Source organism: Cajanus cajan, chromosome 10, assembly GCF_000230855.2.
Source record: "Cajanus cajan strain Asha chromosome 10, NIPB_CcT2T_4, whole genome shotgun sequence".
NCBI classification, from domain to species: domain Eukaryota; kingdom Viridiplantae; phylum Streptophyta; class Magnoliopsida; order Fabales; family Fabaceae; genus Cajanus; species Cajanus cajan.
This window is the reverse complement of record NC_138526.1, coordinates 34,534,282-34,554,586: the sequence shown is the minus strand read 5'-3', so window position 1 is coordinate 34,554,586 and position 20,305 is coordinate 34,534,282. Positions and strand designations below refer to the sequence as shown.

Below are 20,305 nucleotides of genomic sequence, written 5' to 3'. Positions count from 1 at the left end.
TTAAAGATTCGAATCTAGTCTTATATATGCAATAAATAAAAAAATTAAAATCACTATCTATTTTCATATATATTTAAAAAAATATCATTTAGGAATCGAAATTAAAGATTTCATTGAAATATCAAGGACAAAATTGTGACATCGAAACATATTTTCAAATCAAGATAAAGAAAGGCTAAAGCGAATATCACCATGATATTATTTTCTTATAGGTTAGTAAATAATTTTGAAAAATAAAATTACGAATAGGTACCTTCGTCTCCGTGAAAGGCCGCAATCATGCGGCGGAGAACGGCGGCGACATGATTTGGGAGGACATGTCGGGACGCAAACGAAGTTCTGGCACCATTTTTCCACGAATAGGTCCAGAGAAAATACAAATATTTATTATTAGAATTAATCATCTATAAAAAAATTTTACACCAACAACCAATCATATCTTTTAATAGTGTTATATCAGTTACTTATTTAATAAAAATAAAAATAAAATAAAATAATTTAAAAAATATAATTAATTATTAGTATAAAAAAATTTATAATAATAATATATAGATGATTGACTCTTATTATTAATATTGATATGATATAAATTTTAAATTTATATATTTAAGTTTATGTTCACCGTACACATGAGGTGGCTGCATATGGTTCTAAAATATTAAAAATAAGGATTTTTTAAAATATTTAGAAACTGAAAAAATAAATTTTAAATTTAAGAAAAATAAATAAATTTATCCTAAAATTAAAGAAGTAAAAACATACCTGAGTTGAAAAAATATATATGAAATTTTAACCAAAGTCATGGACAGCACCCGCTCCATCCAATCATGAATCATTGCCACATCAGAAACATGAATCGCATTCGCATGATGGATTCAACTTTCAAGGTACATTGATGCCTTTTATTTTAATCAAACAACGATGCATTGTGGGTTTGTTTGATACAATACATTTTTTTTAATCAAACATCAATGCATCTTATGGGCTTGTTTGATATTTAAGATAAGATAATATAGTTTATCATATTTTAATTTATTGTTTTTGACTCAATATAAATGGCTATTTATAATAAGTTATTAATTTTAAAATAATTATTTTTTAGGAATATGATAATTATATTTAAAAAATTTAAATATATTTTTTATTTTTCAAATTTAAGATAATTTTATTTGTCTTTAAATTTAATATTAGTCTTTTAAGTCATATAATTTCAAAAATACTATTTTATTTCTTATATTCAAATTTTATTAAGGAATCTGTAAATTATTGTCGCATAAAATATATGTACCGATATCTCTATTAATAAAACTATCTCATTAAACTTAGCTGATAATACATAAATGTTTTAATATATCCATTTCATATATGTTATTGACAATATAAAAAATTAAAACAAGATTTATAAAAATTACAGGAAATAAAAATAATAATTTAAATTTGAGAGCTAAAATTTATTTAAACTTATTAAAAAATTATATAAAAGATTATTTGATTAGCTAATATTGTAAAAAAAATAATTAGGAAGTGTCCACATGTTAAACTTCTACCCTATGAATAAATAATATGCATTAAAAGAAGTTTTTTTTTTTTTACAACATTATTCAATCACAAAATATCATATATGTAAATTTGTAAGAATTTAGGATTTAGGATATAGGATTTATAACAACTTGTAATCACAACATTTACAATACTATTTTAAAAAACTTATAAAAATGATTTTTAAGAGTTTACAATCATATTAGGGTGAAAATACAACCATTTGTGATCACAACATGTCACTAGGGGGCATTACATATTCACACAAACTTGCTCAATCAAACAAATGAAGATAGTAACTTAATATGCATGCAATTCATGTTTGTCTGTTTCTAGATATTATGACATCTAAGCATTAGCAAGAAAACTCCGTACAAAGAATTTGTCTTATGGACTTCGGTGGATATTCAGATAGTATTTGTGTAACATTAGTCTTGTAAGATAATGAATGTTAATACGAGACATTATATAGTATTTAATTATTACTAATTTAATTATAAATAAATTGTATTTGATGAATTTTCACGTCACTTTAAAGTATTGTTTGATTTTACAGTCAATAATACATATAGAATATTTATGAATTATTACTAAAAATATTTTTGTTAATAAAAATAATCTTCCAAATTATATTTTAATTTTAATTTTCTATATTTTAGTTACATTTAAAGATTAATGGTGCTTTCTAATTTTATGAAAATTCCCATTTATTAAGTATTACCATTTTCTTTTGCTTTCATGTGTTAATTTTTATTTTTATTTTGCTTTGTGGAATTTTTCTTTCATCATTTTTTTTATGATAAACTTAAAACTCTTTTTTTTTCTGTAAAATAAATTAAAAGTTTTTGACACAGTAGTAGGTTTAGGATTGTTAAGTATTCCAAGTCTTAAATTAAGCTATTATTAATTATATTCACGCTAGAAGTAAATATTGACGATTTTGGGGATTTATCCCCTAGATTTGCTTTATATTACGAATGGGGAGTAAAAATTAAAAGAAGAATTTAATTTTTATGTACTATCAATAAAAAAATATATTGACAAATAATTTAAAACTACTCTAACAATAATTTAAAAGTTTTTATTATAAAATTATGAAGAAAAAAAATCATTATAGATAACAATCTCTATTGAAATGTGTATTAATTAAACTTGTAAAATTATATATTTAATATTGTGGATTTCTAACTTTTGTTGTTGAATTGATAGATGCTATTGAGAGTTTTGGAATCGGGAGATCCTCAGAGTAAGCTGGTCTTTGAAGGGCAGTACTAGAAATAAGAGGAATCAACTTAGAAAAGTATAAAAGAGAGTTTTTCAGTTATAAACCTCATAATGCAAGTTTTCAAAATTTGTAGAGAGAAGCTAGACAGAGATTCTCTCTTTCTTCTTCTTCTTTCTTCCTCATTCTCACTAAGAACCTTTTCTTTTCTCCCTTTCTCAATTGATTCAAGTTAGTGGTAGTGAAGAATTCGAGCTTCCAATTTTGGAACTTCAAGTAGACGGTGTACAGAGTTATCTTTTTTCCCTTCTACTCTTGTGGATTGATTCTAATAGAAGCTATGATTTCAAATTCTTGTGTGATGAAAATGAGGAAATTTTGAAGTTGTTGTAGCTTGGAGTGGAGTATGAGAAATTGAGTTGATTCTTGATTGATTTCATTTGCATGTTGCTTGTGATGATGAAATTGTGTTGTACATGTTGTATATATGTTGCTTATTGCATTATGCATGTTGTTGGGGTTGCTAAATTTTAGGTAGATTGGCCTAAATTATTTTTTTATAAGTGCGAAAATTGATATCGTGCTAGGCATGCCTTCAAGGCACTAGATGTGACTCCAAAGAGAGGTCTTTGTCTTATTCACGTCGAGCGTAGGATTGGAGGCATTGGATGTGAGGAGAGATTCATCTCGGGCTAGAATCGTGTCGAGCGTGGGTTGAATGGTGTCGAACGAGGGGAGAGAGATTCGTCTATATTTGGCGTTCACGTTGTCTATAACATTAGGCCACTATAAGAAAAACGCAAATTTCCGATGGACATAATCCGTTGGAAAGAAGGAAAATTCGTCGGAAATTCTCTATTTTCGACGGATGCAAATCCGTTGGAAAATTGGGCGTCAGAAGAAAAAAAAATTCGTCGAAAAAAATTTAATCCGTAGGTAATCATCCGTCAGAAATTATCGATGGATACATTTGTCAGAAATTATTTGAAAATCTTTATATGATTCCGACAGATAAATCCGTTGCAAAATTTTTTGTTTAATTTTAATAAATTTATTAATGTAACAACCCTCATATTTAGCCTCTCAAGAATTTTATTTCAAGACACTTCACTTTTCAATGTGTTTTGCCCTTATTGCACAATTTCTGGGAAACTTCCCAGAAGGTCACTCATTCCTATATTATTCCAAGTCAAGCACGCGTAACTGTGGAGTTATAGTGAAATAAGCTACCAAAAGGCAGATACATGTTGTCAGTATAGATAGTACAAATTTCATACTCAACTATACAATTTCATACTTATACTATCTTTGGATCCCTCTCATTTCAGTGTATCCGGACTGTTATAAAAATATAATAATATATATAATAATTATATTATCAATAATAATAATTATATTGTCAATAATAATAATTATATTATATTTAATTAATCTTTATTTATATATATACTTACTTTTATAATTAACAATCTACTTATTTCTATTTAAAATTAATATTATTATACAATTTAAATTATTTATTATAAATTTAAATGTTTAAATAATAATTTATATATTTTAAAATGAGAAGGGTTATAATAATACTGGTGTAACTTTTACTAAGTATTACACCGCTCAATAACTTTATATTAAATGTGAATTTTGTAAATCCAACCGTTAGATTGAAAGTTCATATCACTTTATATGTTTATATCAAATTTTGTTAAAATTGAACAACAACTTGAAGGTAATCAAAGTGTTCATATTTTAGTATATTTTGAAATATATATATTACGTCAATTTTGTTTTATAAGAATGAAGTATAAAATCATCTTGAATTAATATAAAATTTTGTATATATGATCTAAGAGTAAAAAACTTTCAATCTAACAGTTGAATTTATAAAATTCACATTTAATATAAAGTTATTGAGTGGTGTAATACTTAGTAAAAGTTACACCGATGTTATTATAACCATTCTTTTTAAAAATATTATTTTTATAAATTAAATTTTAACATGTTAAATAAATTATTAATTAACTTAATATATTTATATTCATCTTAAATCTAAGATATAAAATTCAAAAAATGTATTTATCTTTGTTTTATTTTCTAATTATCAACCATTAATAAAATACTAATTTAAAATCTTATCTAATTATATCATAATATTTTCATATCAAATTTAAAACCAGATATTAGTTATACAAAAATATCAAGATCATATAGTAAATTGTCAATAAGATTCTAGTAAAATAATTTAAAATAATTAAATTTTTTATATTGCAAATAATTTATTCCAAAGCTAATCAATTTTTCCTATATTAATTATTAGTAAAATTTAATAACTTTTAATTTAATAATTGGATCGATGAAATTCAACATACACCATGAGTTATTGAGCGGAATAATTAACTTTACTAAGAGTTACTTTGTGAGTCATTTGATTCCTCCTCCTCCTCCTCCTCTCTCGCTCGCTATATATATATATATATATATATATATAATTTTATTGATGTTTTTTTTAATATATATGATTGTCAATTTTTGTCAAATTTTTTTACATTTTCGACAAATATAAATTTGTTGAAAATATTCCATCAGTAATATAACTTTTTTTACGAAATTTTTTTCCATCAGAAATATAAATTTTCTGATAGATTTATATCTGTAAAAAATTATCGATGGATAAATCCGTCAGAAATATAAATATAAATTTTTCAACGGATTTATATCCGTAAGAAATTATCCGTCAGAAATATAAATTTTCTGAAGGATTTGTATTCATAAATCCGTCGAAAGCTACTAACGGATATATCTGTCAGAAATATAAATTTTTCGACAGATTTGTATCCGTCAAAAATTATATGTCGAAAATATAATTTTATGACAAATTTTTTATCCGTCGGTAAAATCCGTCGAAAATATAAATTTTTCGACAGATTTGTATCCGTCGAAAATTATTCATTGGTAATTTGCATTTTTCTTATAGTGGGCGTGAGTCAAGCATAAAGCTCTCTGCTTGATTGGGCTAGGCGTAGGTGTTGCCATGCAAAGCGTGAGAGAGTGAGACTCTTTGCCTCAATCACACCAGGCATGTGTGGTGTTGCGTTGAGCGTGGATGAGACAAAGTGCCCTCTGGTTTAATTGCACCGGACGTCCAATGAGCAACATTGGGCATGAGTTTCACGATGGAAATTGATTATTTAAAGTTGTTTTTGTAACTGATTGGTGATAAGTAAGATGTATGGGTACTGATGTGTTGTAAGTTAAATATGTTGTAAAGTTACAAGTTGTTTTAAGTTGCCTAAGCTAATTGTCGTTATCATTTTATTAAAGTTGCTCATATTGCATAAATGTATGATGTTTAAATTGTTCAAGCTGTTAAGTTGATAAGCCACAGGCATGTGGGTGAGATACATGTCTTAATTATGATACATAAACACGAGAGGGGAGTAAAGTTATTTTTGAAAGTTGAATATCCCATTGTGTAGATATACATTGTGGTGCTTCGAGAGTTTAGTTGAAAACTCTTTAGTGGGTAAGTTGGTCTCTGAATGGATAAGTTGTGTTCAGTTGTCTCCTTTAGGTTTTATGTGATATCGTGTGTAGAAAGTTCGAGATACACATATATAAAATAACCAACTAAGTAAGGTATCAAGTCGAGGACTTAATCTTTAACCTAGTACTCAAGGGATATATAATCTCATAAGTAACTTAGTGATGATGCAAGCTAATATTGTGGTAGAGATAGGTCACATGTTGTGGTTTGATAGGGTCTAACCACTTAAACTGCTTACCATGTATTGTAGGAGATCTATATAGTTGATATGCATGACGATACATCAATAATATATATATATATATATATATATATATATATATATATATATTGATATGTTGAATGTGCTACAAGTTGTTTAAGTTGTCATGCTAATGTTGTTGTCCTGTTGTAAGTTGTCATATTTTGCTATGATGGTGTTGTTTATAAGTTATTTATGTTGAATTTTTTTCACAAGTTTATCTTATGCCTTCCTTGTGGTTAAAAGTGAAATAATCATACCTGATACAAGAGTAAGATAGGATTAACATGATAAATTGTGTGGTTGACAGTTAGTCACGGTGGAGGTGGTTAGGTTTTATGTGATAAATTCTAATTTTGATGTATGTTATTTTAGTCTTTTATTGTGTAGAAATTGGATTATAATTAATATCATGATCAACCAAGTCGTTATAATATATATATATATATATATATATATAGTTAATCACATATACACTGTCAGTGTAAAGTTTTTTTATACTGGCAACTAATCATATCTTTTAATAGTGACATGTCTATTGTTTATTTAATGAAATAATAATAAAATAAGCAACTTTAAAATATATGATTGGTTGCCAGTGTAAAAATTTTTACACTACCAGTGTATGAATGATTAACTCATATATATATATATATATATATATACATTTGTGAATATTTGATATATATTAATATTACAAAAAATGTTTCATGTAGTGACATACAAAAAGTGTCATTATAGGTATAATATATGTAGGTATATACCTATTTGACATATAGCTACATACAATTTTAGTGTTAATTTTGAATGAAAGTTAACAACATATTTTGTGTGCCATCATAATCTATACCTACACTTTTTAACAATATACCAATATATATTATATTTATTATACGGTAACACGTATTGTATCATTATAAAGTGTGTCTGACAATTTTCTTGTATTGTAGTGTAACTTTAACTTACAAATGTCACTTTCGATTCAATATTGATTTCTACCGAAAGATAGGGTCATGTAAAGTAATGCATCACAGTCTAAGTGCTTCAAATAGGAACGCGGACAAGGAATCACATTGTGAAGTTATCTCGTAATTTTGTCATTGAATTGCTTATGATACCATACAATATTGTATGTGAATAATCTATTAATGACACGTGGTGTAACCCTGCAATCGTGTTGGCCAGATTCATCTAAAGACCCATACGTCTCATGCGTGTCGTTATTTTCTTAACTAAAAGTGCTTTCTGGAAACGTCAGAAAACGCGACAAGTGTAACGTGGTAATGTTACGGCAACGTGCATGGCCAGCATCATTCGGTGTATCAAAGTAAATTAAGACATAATAATAATGTAATGTTCTATTTGTGCAAATATGAAATACCATAAGGACAAACATGGAATCAAAAAATAAAAATAAAAAATAGTTTGCATCTTTGAGTTTAAACAAACCATGTGAAGTCAACACGAGAATTTGAGTTTTGAAGTTATTAATTGGCTTCTAATGTATTATTCCTCCTACCATTATTACTGATATCGTTTGATCCAATCACTAACTAGCTTGTACTTTTAAAAAACTTTCAATCGTTTTGCACTAGTGTATAAAAGTATAGTTCTAAGCATTTACGTGTTCTTTTTGGAAAACGACTAGGTCACTAAGCCACGTCCTCATGTGAGTATATCCTGTGGCCAACAACTCCTTATCTATTAAGGAATTAATTATTAATTATAAAGCTCACCTGGCGTCATGTCCAGCAAAGAAAATAATTTTAAAAGAAATTAAAATATGGTAACTTGTAATATTAATCATCTCAAATTATTAATTATCTATTTTATTATTTAATCTCAATTTTTTTTATTTTATTAAAATTTTTAGATAAAATATATAAGTATAAATTGCCTCACTAAGCAAAAGGTAACTTGTAAACCAAACTATACATGTTCTATGAGTTTATTAGACTACTTCGCACCTCATGCCGGCTTGCTTATGGCTTGGAAGGATTGATTCTATTGTAAATATTGAGTGATTATATAAAAAGATGAATCAAGTTTATTATTATTGAAGGTAAAAAAATGAGGCTAATTGTAACTTATTATTAATATTGAAGCTGGAATATTCGAGTCTATTTTATTAAAAAGATAATTAAAGATTAGGCTTGAGCTTGTTCCAAAAAAAAATAATCGGAATTCCAGCATATCATTTTAATTGTGATTTGAAAACAACATTAAAAAAATATCTTATCAAGCTATATATCTAAATTTTATCCTCATGAATAATATAATAATATTAAAATAAATATAAATAGTCATCACCACAACACGGTCATCCTCATCTATGTAGTACAATAGTCAAAGTAAAAGAAAATATGTAAGAAAGAACAAAAATATTTTATTTAAGTCCTCTTTTCATCCAAACTCAATATTGATCATCTATTATTACATAACATCCAAAAGTATTATGAGACTTTTAAGTTTTTTACTCTCAAAACAAGAGCATGACCACCTAATCTTCAATAGCATTAGCTCTTATATCAGCAATGATGTAGTATGTGGGTCAAGTTGAGACACCAGCTATAAGTGACCACAATATAGAGGTTAGATCGATTTATATTGTTTATAAGTGATCAATATTGATTTGTATGTAGACAAGGTCAAGAGATGCATGTATAAAATGACTAACTGAATAAAGTATAAGGTCAAAGACTTAGTCTCTAATTGAGTACTAGAATGACATAATATTTAGAGAATAGTTAATGGATTAATTCCACATAGGACTTAATGTTGTAAGTTAATGTTGTGATAAACTCATAGTCGAATTATTATATCATGACAAGAATACTAAACTTTATAATTTAAGTGACAACATCTGAAAAACTATGTTGTTAAGGATAAGTATTCCAATTTGGTTGTTAACCTAGCACGTTATTATAAATTTTCACTCTCCAAACACACATTGTTTAACATGAATTTGGATCCTCTTCATTTTCTTTTTGTGTTTACTTATTTTATTTTCTAATTTTTTTAAAAAAATAAATAAAATGAAGATGATACATCCTTTAAAGACAATGACATTTATTCTTTCAAAACTTTAAGAAGAAACGAGGAAAATAGAAACTTTACTCATAACACTACTATTCCTCTTCAAAATCTCCACTACGAAATTGGCTAGCACCACTGCCTCATCTATACCTATTATAAAAAGGATATTAAAGTGTGTAACTATTTTTGATATTCACTTTTTAATGGGCCATTATACCTCTTAAGTATTAAAAAAATAAAACTTTTCATATTCTCTATAAATAACCATCCACAATTATTTATTCCATCATTTTTTTAAATCTTAATTTTTAAAAATTTAATAGGTATGAAGTATTTTTCCCCTACTAGTCTACCATAAAGGCGTAACCTACTTTAATTGCCAATTATGAAAAATCGTAGTGCCCAATAACTAATTTTGGTGAATACTCTCGTTCCCATAGAGTTTAATATTAACAATCATAATTGAAACTTGGTATTTGAAATTATAATAAGAAATACACATTAAGATATAATGTTCTAAAATTTTTAAATTTTAATATCAACTAATTAAATATATAAATTTTAGGATAGTTATTTAAAATCATGTTTAATATAGTTTGTAATGAGATGATAATATAAGTACAAATCCTATTTTTTCTTAATTCAAATACTAATTAAACTTTAATTTGTTCTATAACTTTTAAAATAGATATTTACATGTAAAAAGAGGTAAACATCATTTAGATCTTTAGTACGGCACTTTAATTCTTAAAATTATAAAATTCAAAAAAATTCTTTAAAAATATAAAATACTACTCAGGCCAATTCAAAATTCATTTCACTCTCCAATTTTTTTTATTACATTTCAAATTTTACTCTCTTTCTCTCTCTCTCTCTTAATAATAAAGTTTAATCTATAATTTAATGTACAAGTTTATTTCTCTTTTCAAATAACCAAAATGGTTTTTTATCCCATGTAAAAAATTAAATTAACGAAATCGTCGACACTTTATAATTCGTGTCAAAAGTCAATATCATGATCAGGCAAAAATGTTAATGTCGTTGTTATTTATTTAAACATTAATTTGGGGGACCCACCGGTCAATTTCAATGTTGACTTTAATATTATAAAAATTTGAATTTATAACTATAATTATAATTATAATATTATTATTCATGGCAAGAGAAGATGTTTATCTTGCTGTACAATTACGAAATTACCCATCCATTAATATACCACGATTCAGACACGGTTCCCCTGTGTACTTTTTTTTTTTTTTTTTTTTTTGTTGTGTTAATTGTGCTCTTGTTCATGAATATCTTTTGGCTAAGATGTTATTTTATACTTATCTTCAAAACTCAATATCTTTTGCCTCTATTGATTGAAAAAGAGAGGATAAAATCTTTCAATTTTAATATGATAATATCCACTCATTTTCTTTACTCCAATATACACTCTAATTATATTAAGTTATTAATGAGGCATGATATTTTTAGATATGTTATTTAAAATGTAATATACCATTTTCTTATTATTTAAACTTATTACTTTTAAATAAATCATTTTAATTATTGGGCTATATTTAATTATAAATATTTCTCCTCTTTATTTTATATTTTCTTAAACTAAAAATATAATCATTTTATAAATATCATTTAATATCAAACTATATAAAAGCACTTTTTTTAAAAAAAATATTTATATGTATAAAGTATAAACATTTAATAATGAGATATTATTTCAACCTCTCATACTAGTCAATAGTATTTTAACCGTGAGTATATACCTTAAATGTTTTTATATAAAATTAAAATGCATAATAAATTAATATTATATTAATTACATAAAATGAATTATAGCATAATATTATTTATAATTATTGATACTTTATTTAAAATATTAAAATTTCAATTAAGATAAATATAAAAAATACAAAAAGTAAAGTGTCGGCAAAATAACTTTTCGTATTTTATATATTGTGATTAATTTAAAAGATAAAAAAGTTACAATTAATGGTAGTAAAAGATTTGGACTTAGTTATATATATATATTTTTTAAAAATTAGTTGGTACTTTAAACATGGAAACTCACTATCAATCAAAACTCAAAAGCCAAGTGCCGACAAATTATCAGAAAAAAAAAAAAAAAAATTCCAATGCTGACTCGTTGGTATTCAAGGTTAGAAGATTGAAGCACGTATACACTGAATTAACACGTGGTATCCAACGGTTCAACCTGCTTTCAAACTTTATACACTCTTTGTAAACAACTTTTTTTTTGTCATACATTTATACATATCTTTATTTAGTACTTCAATTAATTAATACCAGTAATTCTTTTTCATTTTTATATAGTATTTTACATATTTTTCTTCATATTTAATATATAAATATATATAATCTATAATAATTTATATAAATGATAATATCAATTTCACATATAACTTAAAAAAAAAATCTTAGTTAAATGAATTAAATTACATTTCTTACAAAAGTACTTTTATGAGTTTTATAAAAAAAATATTTTTAATATATTTTTAATTTTATAATGTCTAATAAACCTATATATATTATAAAAGAGATACTGATATGTAACTGCTTTTAATTTTTATTTTTAATAAATTATTATATCTCTCATATACATATATATTAAAAAGTGTTATTTTAAAAATTTAGAAACTTCAAGCATGTGATTTAATAGTAAAAGTTGATCCAATTTAAATAAGATCAGAGTTCAAATCTTATTTTATATATGTAATTGTATTAAATTTTAGAATTATATGCAGTCGTGTTAAATCTTGGGACCAACTATCTCATTTTTTAAAGTATTTTCTTCTTAAAAAGAAGATTAGTGACTGTTATAGACAGTAATATTTGAGGAAAAAAAAATTTAGAAATATTCTCACGTATTACAATAAATAATGGGTATGGTTCATGCAAGTTCTTGTCTTGCCACCTTGTGTTTCTTTGTAGCTACTAAATCATACTCCTACTCTTCTTTCTATTGGCCGCGTTACTTCCCCAATACGGTACCGTTTCACTCCTTCAAGATCAGCACACTATTCAAACCATTCAATCCCCCTGGACCCATTATTGGGACACCCTTGTTCAAACTTTACCTCTTCACTTTCTGCAACCATTTTTTTAATATGAGTTTCTTCCTATTTTTGACGCAAATTCCTGTTCTTCCTTGTTGATGTCACCAAGGTACCGTATCGTCTTTTGGATTTGAATATTCAATTATTTATACCCTTTGGAGAGTGGTGTTGGGGGGCCCTGGATTGAGTTTTTTAATGCACAAGATTTGGGGTTCCCTCATGGGCACGCATTTCGCGTGTTATCAGGCTCAGAATTGGATTTGGATCAATGGGTGTGTATAAAGTTTGGAACTTTGGTGCAAGGAGTGGTGATTTCAGTTAAGGGGTGGTTTTGTAGTTTTCTTAAGTTTTTTGGGATTTTGAAGGCGATGGATATAACGGAAGCTTCAATTTTGCATCATGTGGCGATTGTGCTTATTGGGATATGGCTCCTCTCTGCATTCAATTGGTGCCACCCGATTGTTTATTTTGTAGCTTTGATATATCTTTACCTGGTGAGGATCATGGTCGGCGATTTTGGCAACTTTTCTCTGGATATTCTTTATTTGCTTTCTTTGCCTTTTATATTTGTTTTTGCATTCTTGATGATGTGGAAAGAAAATAAACAATAAGGGGCTTGGTACTGGAATCGTGTTTTGGATTTTTTCTGCTTTGTAGTGTTTGTTTAAAGGCAAGAGAAAAGGATGGGGAATATTATTATGTTTCTGACTTTGATCTATTTTTTTTTTTTTTTTTTTTCCGGTAAGGTTCATGAGCGTTATGTTACGAGGCTGCGGAAGAAGTTGCAGTTTGAGGAGAGGAAGCAAGCCAACCAAAGAAGGGTAATTCTACTGGTTTTAGTGAGGTTATTTGATTTTGTGCATCATGAAGTTTTAGGGGAAAATAGTAGCTTAATGAGTTTTTTAAGTGTATAAACACTAAGCAGTGGTGAATGAAGAAAACAAACTAATGTCTGAATAAATTCTTCTTTGAAGTTTAACTGTTCCCTTAACTTGAAACTGAAAGTGATCCTTAGAGAGGAAGTTAGAATCCACATCCATGAATGGATTATTACAATATTACTTATCAATAAGATTCTATTGAGTGATAAGCTAATTAGTTTTCTTTTTGATGTCTTTGAAAAAAAATGCTTTCATTTTGATGATGAAAATAAAATTATGACTTAATTAAATGAAGAAATGATTAAAACTGTAGTAATAAGAAAAAAATATTCCCCAGTAGTTAATATATATATATATATATATATATATATATATATATATATGTGAGAATATATCAAGTGAGAGAGAATTTATTATGAGAGATGAGAGGGTTAAAATATAACCCTTAGATTAATTTCCTCTCACTTGATTAAACCCCAAATTTTCTCTCACTTGATTAATCTAAGGGTTATATTTTAACCCTCTCATCTCTCATAATAAATTCCTTCTCACTTGATATGCTCCATATATATATATATATATATATATATTTGTAAATTAATATCAGTTCATTTAGGTATATTTTATTTTATCATTGAAAGTTTAAATTTGAGATGTCATAGACTCTGTTTGGATACAATTTAAACAAATTTTTGAGAGCTCAATAAAGAGTATTTTTTAGTATAGAAGCTCTTAAAAGCTCATCTAGACTTGTATCTAAACATGCTCATATTCTAATTGCAAAGGATTGTTCTATGATGATTTTCTGATATAACTGGCAGTGTCCTTTTTTCTTTTGTACTAGGTGCTTTCGGATTCTGAAACAGTCCGGTGGTTGAACCATGCAGTTGAAAACATATGGCCCATATGTATGGAAAAGATTGCCTCTCAGAATATTTTACTCCCTATCATACCGTGGTTCTTAGAGAAATACAAACCTTGGACTGCTGTATGACTCGTACTGTTCGGTTATTTGTCTTTGATTGTGGTTGATCATAATATGAATTTTGACCATTTTCTTGAAAATTATGTGATATGAATTTCATATTCTCTATTCAACATTTATCAAGAAAGATGCAGTTTTTGTGAATATAAAATTGATATCTTGACTTTTGGTGTATCAGAGTTTGATATCTCTGTACTATATTTTGCAGAAAGAAGCTGTTGTTCAGAATCTATACTTGGGAAGAAATCCACCTTTGTTTACTGAAATGAGGGTTCTTCGCCAGAGTGATGATGATCACTTGGTATGTGATATTTAAAGCAGCATATCAAGAGAATGTCCCATTCTGCATCTGTGAATGACATTTTGTTCGGTCTGATTTAGATATTATGGTGTAATCTATGCAGGTTCTGGAGTTAGGAATGAATTTTCTCACGGCTGATGATATGAGTGCAATACTTGCTGTGAAACTAAGAAAAAGACTGGGCTTTGGAATGTGGACAAAACTTCACATTACAGGAATGCATATTGAAGGGAAGGTATGATGATGAGATTTTGATTTTACCGTGATTCGTTTGTTGAATATTATTTTTTTACAAGTTTTTGGATACAAGCTTGGATTCAGGAATGTGCATGTGCCCAACATTTTTTAACTGAAATTCCCAATACTCTCACATGTAGTTTGATTCTTACAAACTATCCTTTGGAAGAAAGAGTTGATAGGGGTGTATTGTGTGGGGATGGCGGTGGTGTTGCACTTTGTTTGTTAGTAGTTAACCTTAAAATAATCTAGTAATTCTAATTAAAAAGAAGAATTAACAGGATGGGAGAGGAAGTTACATGTTAGTTTGCAAAAATGTTTGTTGTTTAATTCTGTTTTTAAATGTAACTACTAAATTTTCTCTTTTGTTTCCACTTTGTTGCTGTTTTTGAAGATTTATCCTGTTCAAATATTTGTAAGTAGGAAACAAAGTGAAAGCATTTTTTTTTTTACTTATTTGTGAATACAAAAGAATGAAAATTGAAAGTCTTTATTCAAATATTTCTAAGTGAAACTGGATTTTTTTTTGTAATTAATTGGGAACACATAAAATTGAAAACTAGAAATATTTGTTCAAACTAAACATGCCCCAAGTTTTTTTTTATATTTAATTAAACACCCTTCTTCAAGTCTTAACACAAAGGTTACATTTATTAAGTTATTTTTCTCTTCTGTATGGTTCCAAGTTATGAAGTTACTTTCACCTTTATCATTCCTTAGTTAGTAGTATTGATGAAAGACTTGGTGAATAGTTTCTTATTAGATTTGTATAGTTCAAAGCTAATTTCATATAACTAATTCTAATTGCAGATTTTTTGAGTGTTTTCCCAGGAAGTTGGGAGAGAAAAGGGAATGAAATAAAATTTAAATTATTATTAATATTATTTTACTTGTCTATTTTGTAGGTATTAGTTGGGATAAAGTTTCTCCCAGCATGGCCTTTTCTTGGCCGTTTGCGTGTATGCTTTGTTGAACCCCCATATTTTCAAATGACAGTCAAACCTATATTTACTCATGGGCTTGATGTGACTGAACTTCCAGGCATTGCTGGGTGGCTAGTAAGTAAAGCTTGAATTTAGGCAAAATCTCCGTTCATTTTTATTTGCTCATGCTGTAAGTAATTTGTGTTACCATAATGCTTTCTATTATCAGGATAAGCTACTGTCTATTGCTTTTGAACAGACCCTTGTTGAGGTAATCTCATGTTTGGCTTCTTGGGGTATTGGAATAATGCAATAAAAATATCAAATGTGTTGGATCGCACCTTTAGTTGTTTCTGATGCCAGAAAACTGTTGTAGCTTTTTAATTTTTCTATATTTACATGTTTTGAATTTTTGCAGCCGAATATGCTGGTTGTTGATATTGAGAAATTTGTTTCACCAGAGTCAGGTAAACATATGTCACACTTTTCAAAGACTTTTGCAATAATCAAATTACTTGGTAGCCTTGGTGATTCTTTTTTTAAATAAACCATTCGGTATTCTGGTCATCAACATAACATGCACATTTAGGCTTCCATTTCTGGCAATCAATTATTGTGCAAATTAAGTATAAAATATTTCAGTTTTACTGGTCTGTGTTGCCAATCTAAAATCTATACTACCTATTTGAGCTCAGAAAGTTTGCTATAACAAGCCTCATGCATATGAATTTGAGGGTGTCAACTTTTTATGTAACATTTGGGTCGCAGAATAACTCATGGTTTCATTATTAGAGGGTTTCAGTTGTGGAAATTTTGTAGAAAGTTATGGTTGTCATAAAATTCTAGCGATTAATCTTCTCATCACACATATATAGTGAATAAAGAACATTTCCATAACCGTCTCTAGAATCATATTATATAAATCTTTTAGTTGTAACTCTGGAGTTCATATTAGATTGGATGTGCTATGCTTTTTATGTTTTTGTTTCGTATTATTGTTTACTCATCTGTCTGTGAATCTTAATGTTAGGGTCTTGGTTCTCTGTGGATGAGAAGGAGCCTGTTGCTTATGCAAAAGTTGAAGTTATTGAAGCATGTGACTTGAAGCCATCAGATCTAAATGGTTATCCCTTACACGTGATAATTTTTTACGATCTTTTCATACAATTTTTATTTGTGCGTAACAAAATATAGCGTGTTTCAGGATTAGCGGATCCTTATGTTAAAGGTCAAATGGGTGTATACAGATTCAGGACAAAGACACAAAGGAAAACACTTTCTCCAAAATGGCACGAGGAATTTAAAATTCCCATCATAACATGGGAGTATAATAATATACTGTCTCTTGCAGTTCGTGATAAGGACCATTTCTATGATGATATCCTTGGGTTTGTTCCATTTTATAAACTTCGTATCTTGTAAAATATGTTTTTGTGTGTTTGTATGTTCACGGTTAATTGTAACAATTGCCTTCAAGACCAGTTAAAAGAACGACAGGAGAAAGTATTTAATGAAAAGGAAAACACTTTATATTGAAAACACAATAATCATTTAGATTTTTTTTTTGAAGTAAATGAAAGCACTTGATGCTGTATTAAATACTGCTTAACCAGTGCCCACTTGTTAGCAAGATATATATATTTTAATTTTAATTTTTTGTTATGTGAATCGACTTCAATATCAATTTTATTATCGAGTACATGCTTGTAACAATTATGTATGTCTTATTAACATTGAGTACGTGCATGTAACAAGTATGCGTGGTTGCATACTGGGATATGGGCCTTGTTTATTATTTGTGCTTAATAACAACGATTCATGCATATGCCACATTTGTCTCATTCCCGTATTCCCTATATTTTGGCTTAAGTTAGGCTTCTTGACTATAACTACTAGTAGGATGAAAGGCACTCCATGCATCGAGAATAACAGTTTTTTTTAACAGTTAATTAATGAGTAGTTTTCTTTTTGAGTCATATATAGTTTTTTTTAAGGCAGTTAATAAAAGAATAAAATTGGAAAATAAATTGTTGACACCAAAAAGTGGTATCCTTTTATTATTAGTTTAGATTCCCAGAATTTCAGTCTGTTTGTGCCCCTGACTATTTTTTCAATCTTTCATAGATTGATTTACTGAGTCAAAATTCTCAATTTGAATGTTTCAATTTCCGATGAATTTGACAATATGTCTCTATATATCTTGTTACCGCCTTGTTTTGATCATTGATTGTCTTGCTATCCTTTATTCATTGTATGTATTTCCTATGATTTCCTGCCACTTATTCTGTCACTGCTGTATTCATCGGAATAATGGAATGTTGTACTACTTTCAGGGACTGTTCTGTGAGCATCAATGATCTTAGGGATGGGCAGAGACATATTATGTGGCTGCCACTTCAGAACATGAAAATTGGGAGGCTGCGTTTGGCAATAACTATTCATGAAGTTAATGGAAAGGTAATTTCCCTCTCAAATATATTGGTACTTACCAATATTGAATAAAGTGAAGCATTCTGATATGAACAGAATATAAATGAAAATGAAAAAATAGCATGTGGTTGGTGTTTGATTTCAGTCTTGAATTTGATCTTTACAGGGAGTTGATATTACTACGTGTGACCAGGAAACAATGGACACTGAAGAACAAAGCAACTTCTTTGAAAATGAGACTACAGATAAAAATTCCTTCTCATCTGTTACATCTGAAAAATCACAGAAGCTGGCAGATAACTATGAGCCTATAGACATCAAAGGGCAAAAGGAGACTGGGATTTGGGTTCATCATCCAGGAAGTGAAGTTTGCCAAAAGTGGGAACCTAGGAAAGGAAAGAATCGGCGCCTTGATACCGAAATTCGTGGGGAGCCTAATGATTCAGTTGGAAGTGGTAATTCAACTGTATCTGAATCCTTCAATGACGACAGCAGCAGTCCTGATAATAATCCTGACAAGCACCGAATGAGAACAGTTAGGAAGGGCCTGCACAAGATTGGTTCAGTATTCAACCGGGGTAAGAGAAGGGAGGAACTGTCGGGTTCTGTTGGAGAGGAGTTTCCATCTCCACGTGATAACATTAGGTCTGTGTCTGCAAAGGGGATGATTGGTGTGAAGTTAGTCGTGGATGACCACATTTCTGGTTTTCCAACTGGTAAGCCTCAGGCAGAAGGGGGATCACCAGAAGGGAGTGGTCCTGAGAGCCCTGCCAAGGTAAAGGATATGGCAAAGAATATTTTGAAACATGCCGAAAAGTCAGCTCGTGGCTTGAAGCATGTTCTTTCTTGTAAATCAAGGAAATCTAAAGCTGAGTCTCCAACTGTTCCAGAAAGAGAGAAGGAATTTGACTCTTCTGATGATGAATCTCTAACAAATCTGTCTCCCATAGATGAAAGAACTCCAGTTAATGCTATGGCCCCAGGCAGCAATGGTTCCCCTAATTTCATGGTGAATGAGGTTCAAATAGTTCCATCTAATAACACTAATGTGGACAATGAAGCCCCAATGAAGATCACAAATGTAAAAGACGACCCAGAGAAGGCACGCTCCCCTGACAGGTCTAGTGAAGAATTTGTGAAACCTGCTGTGCTGGAGCATGATAAAGAGGAAATGGGAGAAAGATAAAAGATATTTTATTAGTTTGTTTCATTGAAGAATGTCTCAGCGAGCATATTTTGTCTTGCATTTCATTACCCGTTTGTATAGTCTTCAAGGCGAGTGAGTGTTTCTACAGTATTAGGCAGATTTTGATTGCAGTTATAGTTTTGGTTATTATCGTTGCATAAACATGTTTGTGTTCAAGGTGCTCTAGTTTGTAAGCATGTAAATAACTATACAAGTAAAAAGGATAAAAATTGTTATTCTGATTTTGCTTTCGTGTATATATGGTCAAGTGTGTTTAATTCACCTTAATAATACATTTCTGAACACTAGTAATAAAAATACCCACTGAAATACTAAAAGAACAAATTGGATTGAATTGTTAGACGCCTGTATTCTCACATGCATTATATATGCAAGGAAAAATGGAAAACGGATAAAAAATCTACAATCTGATTTTGCCTTCGTATATAGTGCACTCAAGAGAGCTGATACCAATTTTTAAATGGTCAAGTGTCTATGTTTTATTCACCATAATAATACATTTCAGAACACTACAGTAATAAAAATCCCCTCTGAAAGATAAAAAGAACAAATTGGACTGAGTTGCTAGATGCTACATTCTCACATGCGTTCCAATGCAACTGTTAGTGGGAACCCAAGTTCTCACGTGAACTAAGCCAGGGCAGAATCATGGTACCCTTGATGTGCCTAGTTGAAGAATTCACAA

At 28.6% G+C, this 20,305-nt stretch overlaps 1 protein-coding gene across 2 annotated transcripts; it reads left to right on the top strand.

Annotated features, from left to right (window-relative positions):
- The first annotated feature begins 12,525 nt into the window (after positions 1 to 12,525).
- NTMC2T6.2 (Calcium-dependent lipid-binding (CaLB domain) family protein) lies at positions 12,526 to 19,841 on the top strand. 2 transcript variants are annotated; one of them, XM_083065070.1, is made up of 12 exons: positions 12,526 to 12,765; positions 13,403 to 13,477; positions 14,382 to 14,525; positions 14,731 to 14,823; positions 14,927 to 15,058; positions 15,966 to 16,118; positions 16,213 to 16,254; positions 16,402 to 16,450; positions 17,014 to 17,106; positions 17,188 to 17,371; positions 18,317 to 18,440; positions 18,580 to 19,841. In XM_083065070.1, the coding sequence occupies exons 3-12, from the start codon at positions 14,448 to 14,450 to the stop codon at positions 19,597 to 19,599; spliced, it is 1,968 nt and encodes a 655-aa protein (XP_082921196.1). In that variant the 5' UTR covers positions 12,526 to 12,765; positions 13,403 to 13,477; positions 14,382 to 14,447; the 3' UTR covers positions 19,600 to 19,841. The 2 variants fall into 2 exon arrangements, with proteins under 2 accessions (XP_082921196.1, XP_020233597.2); XM_020378008.3 differs by having other exon boundaries at positions 12,527 to 13,150.
- Positions 19,842 to 20,305: the final 464 nt, after the last annotated feature.

Coding starts and splice junctions, on each gene's coding strand:
- NTMC2T6.2 (XM_020378008.3), top strand. CDS start 13,025: ATGGATATAACGGAAGCTTCAATTTTGCATCATGTGGCGATTGTGCTT. Junction 14,526..14,730: donor AATACAAACCTTGGACTGCT/GTATGACTCGTA, acceptor TATATTTTGCAG/AAAGAAGCTGTTGTTCAGAA. Junction 16,451..17,013: donor ATTTGTTTCACCAGAGTCAG/GTAAACATATGT, acceptor TCTTAATGTTAG/GGTCTTGGTTCTCTGTGGAT.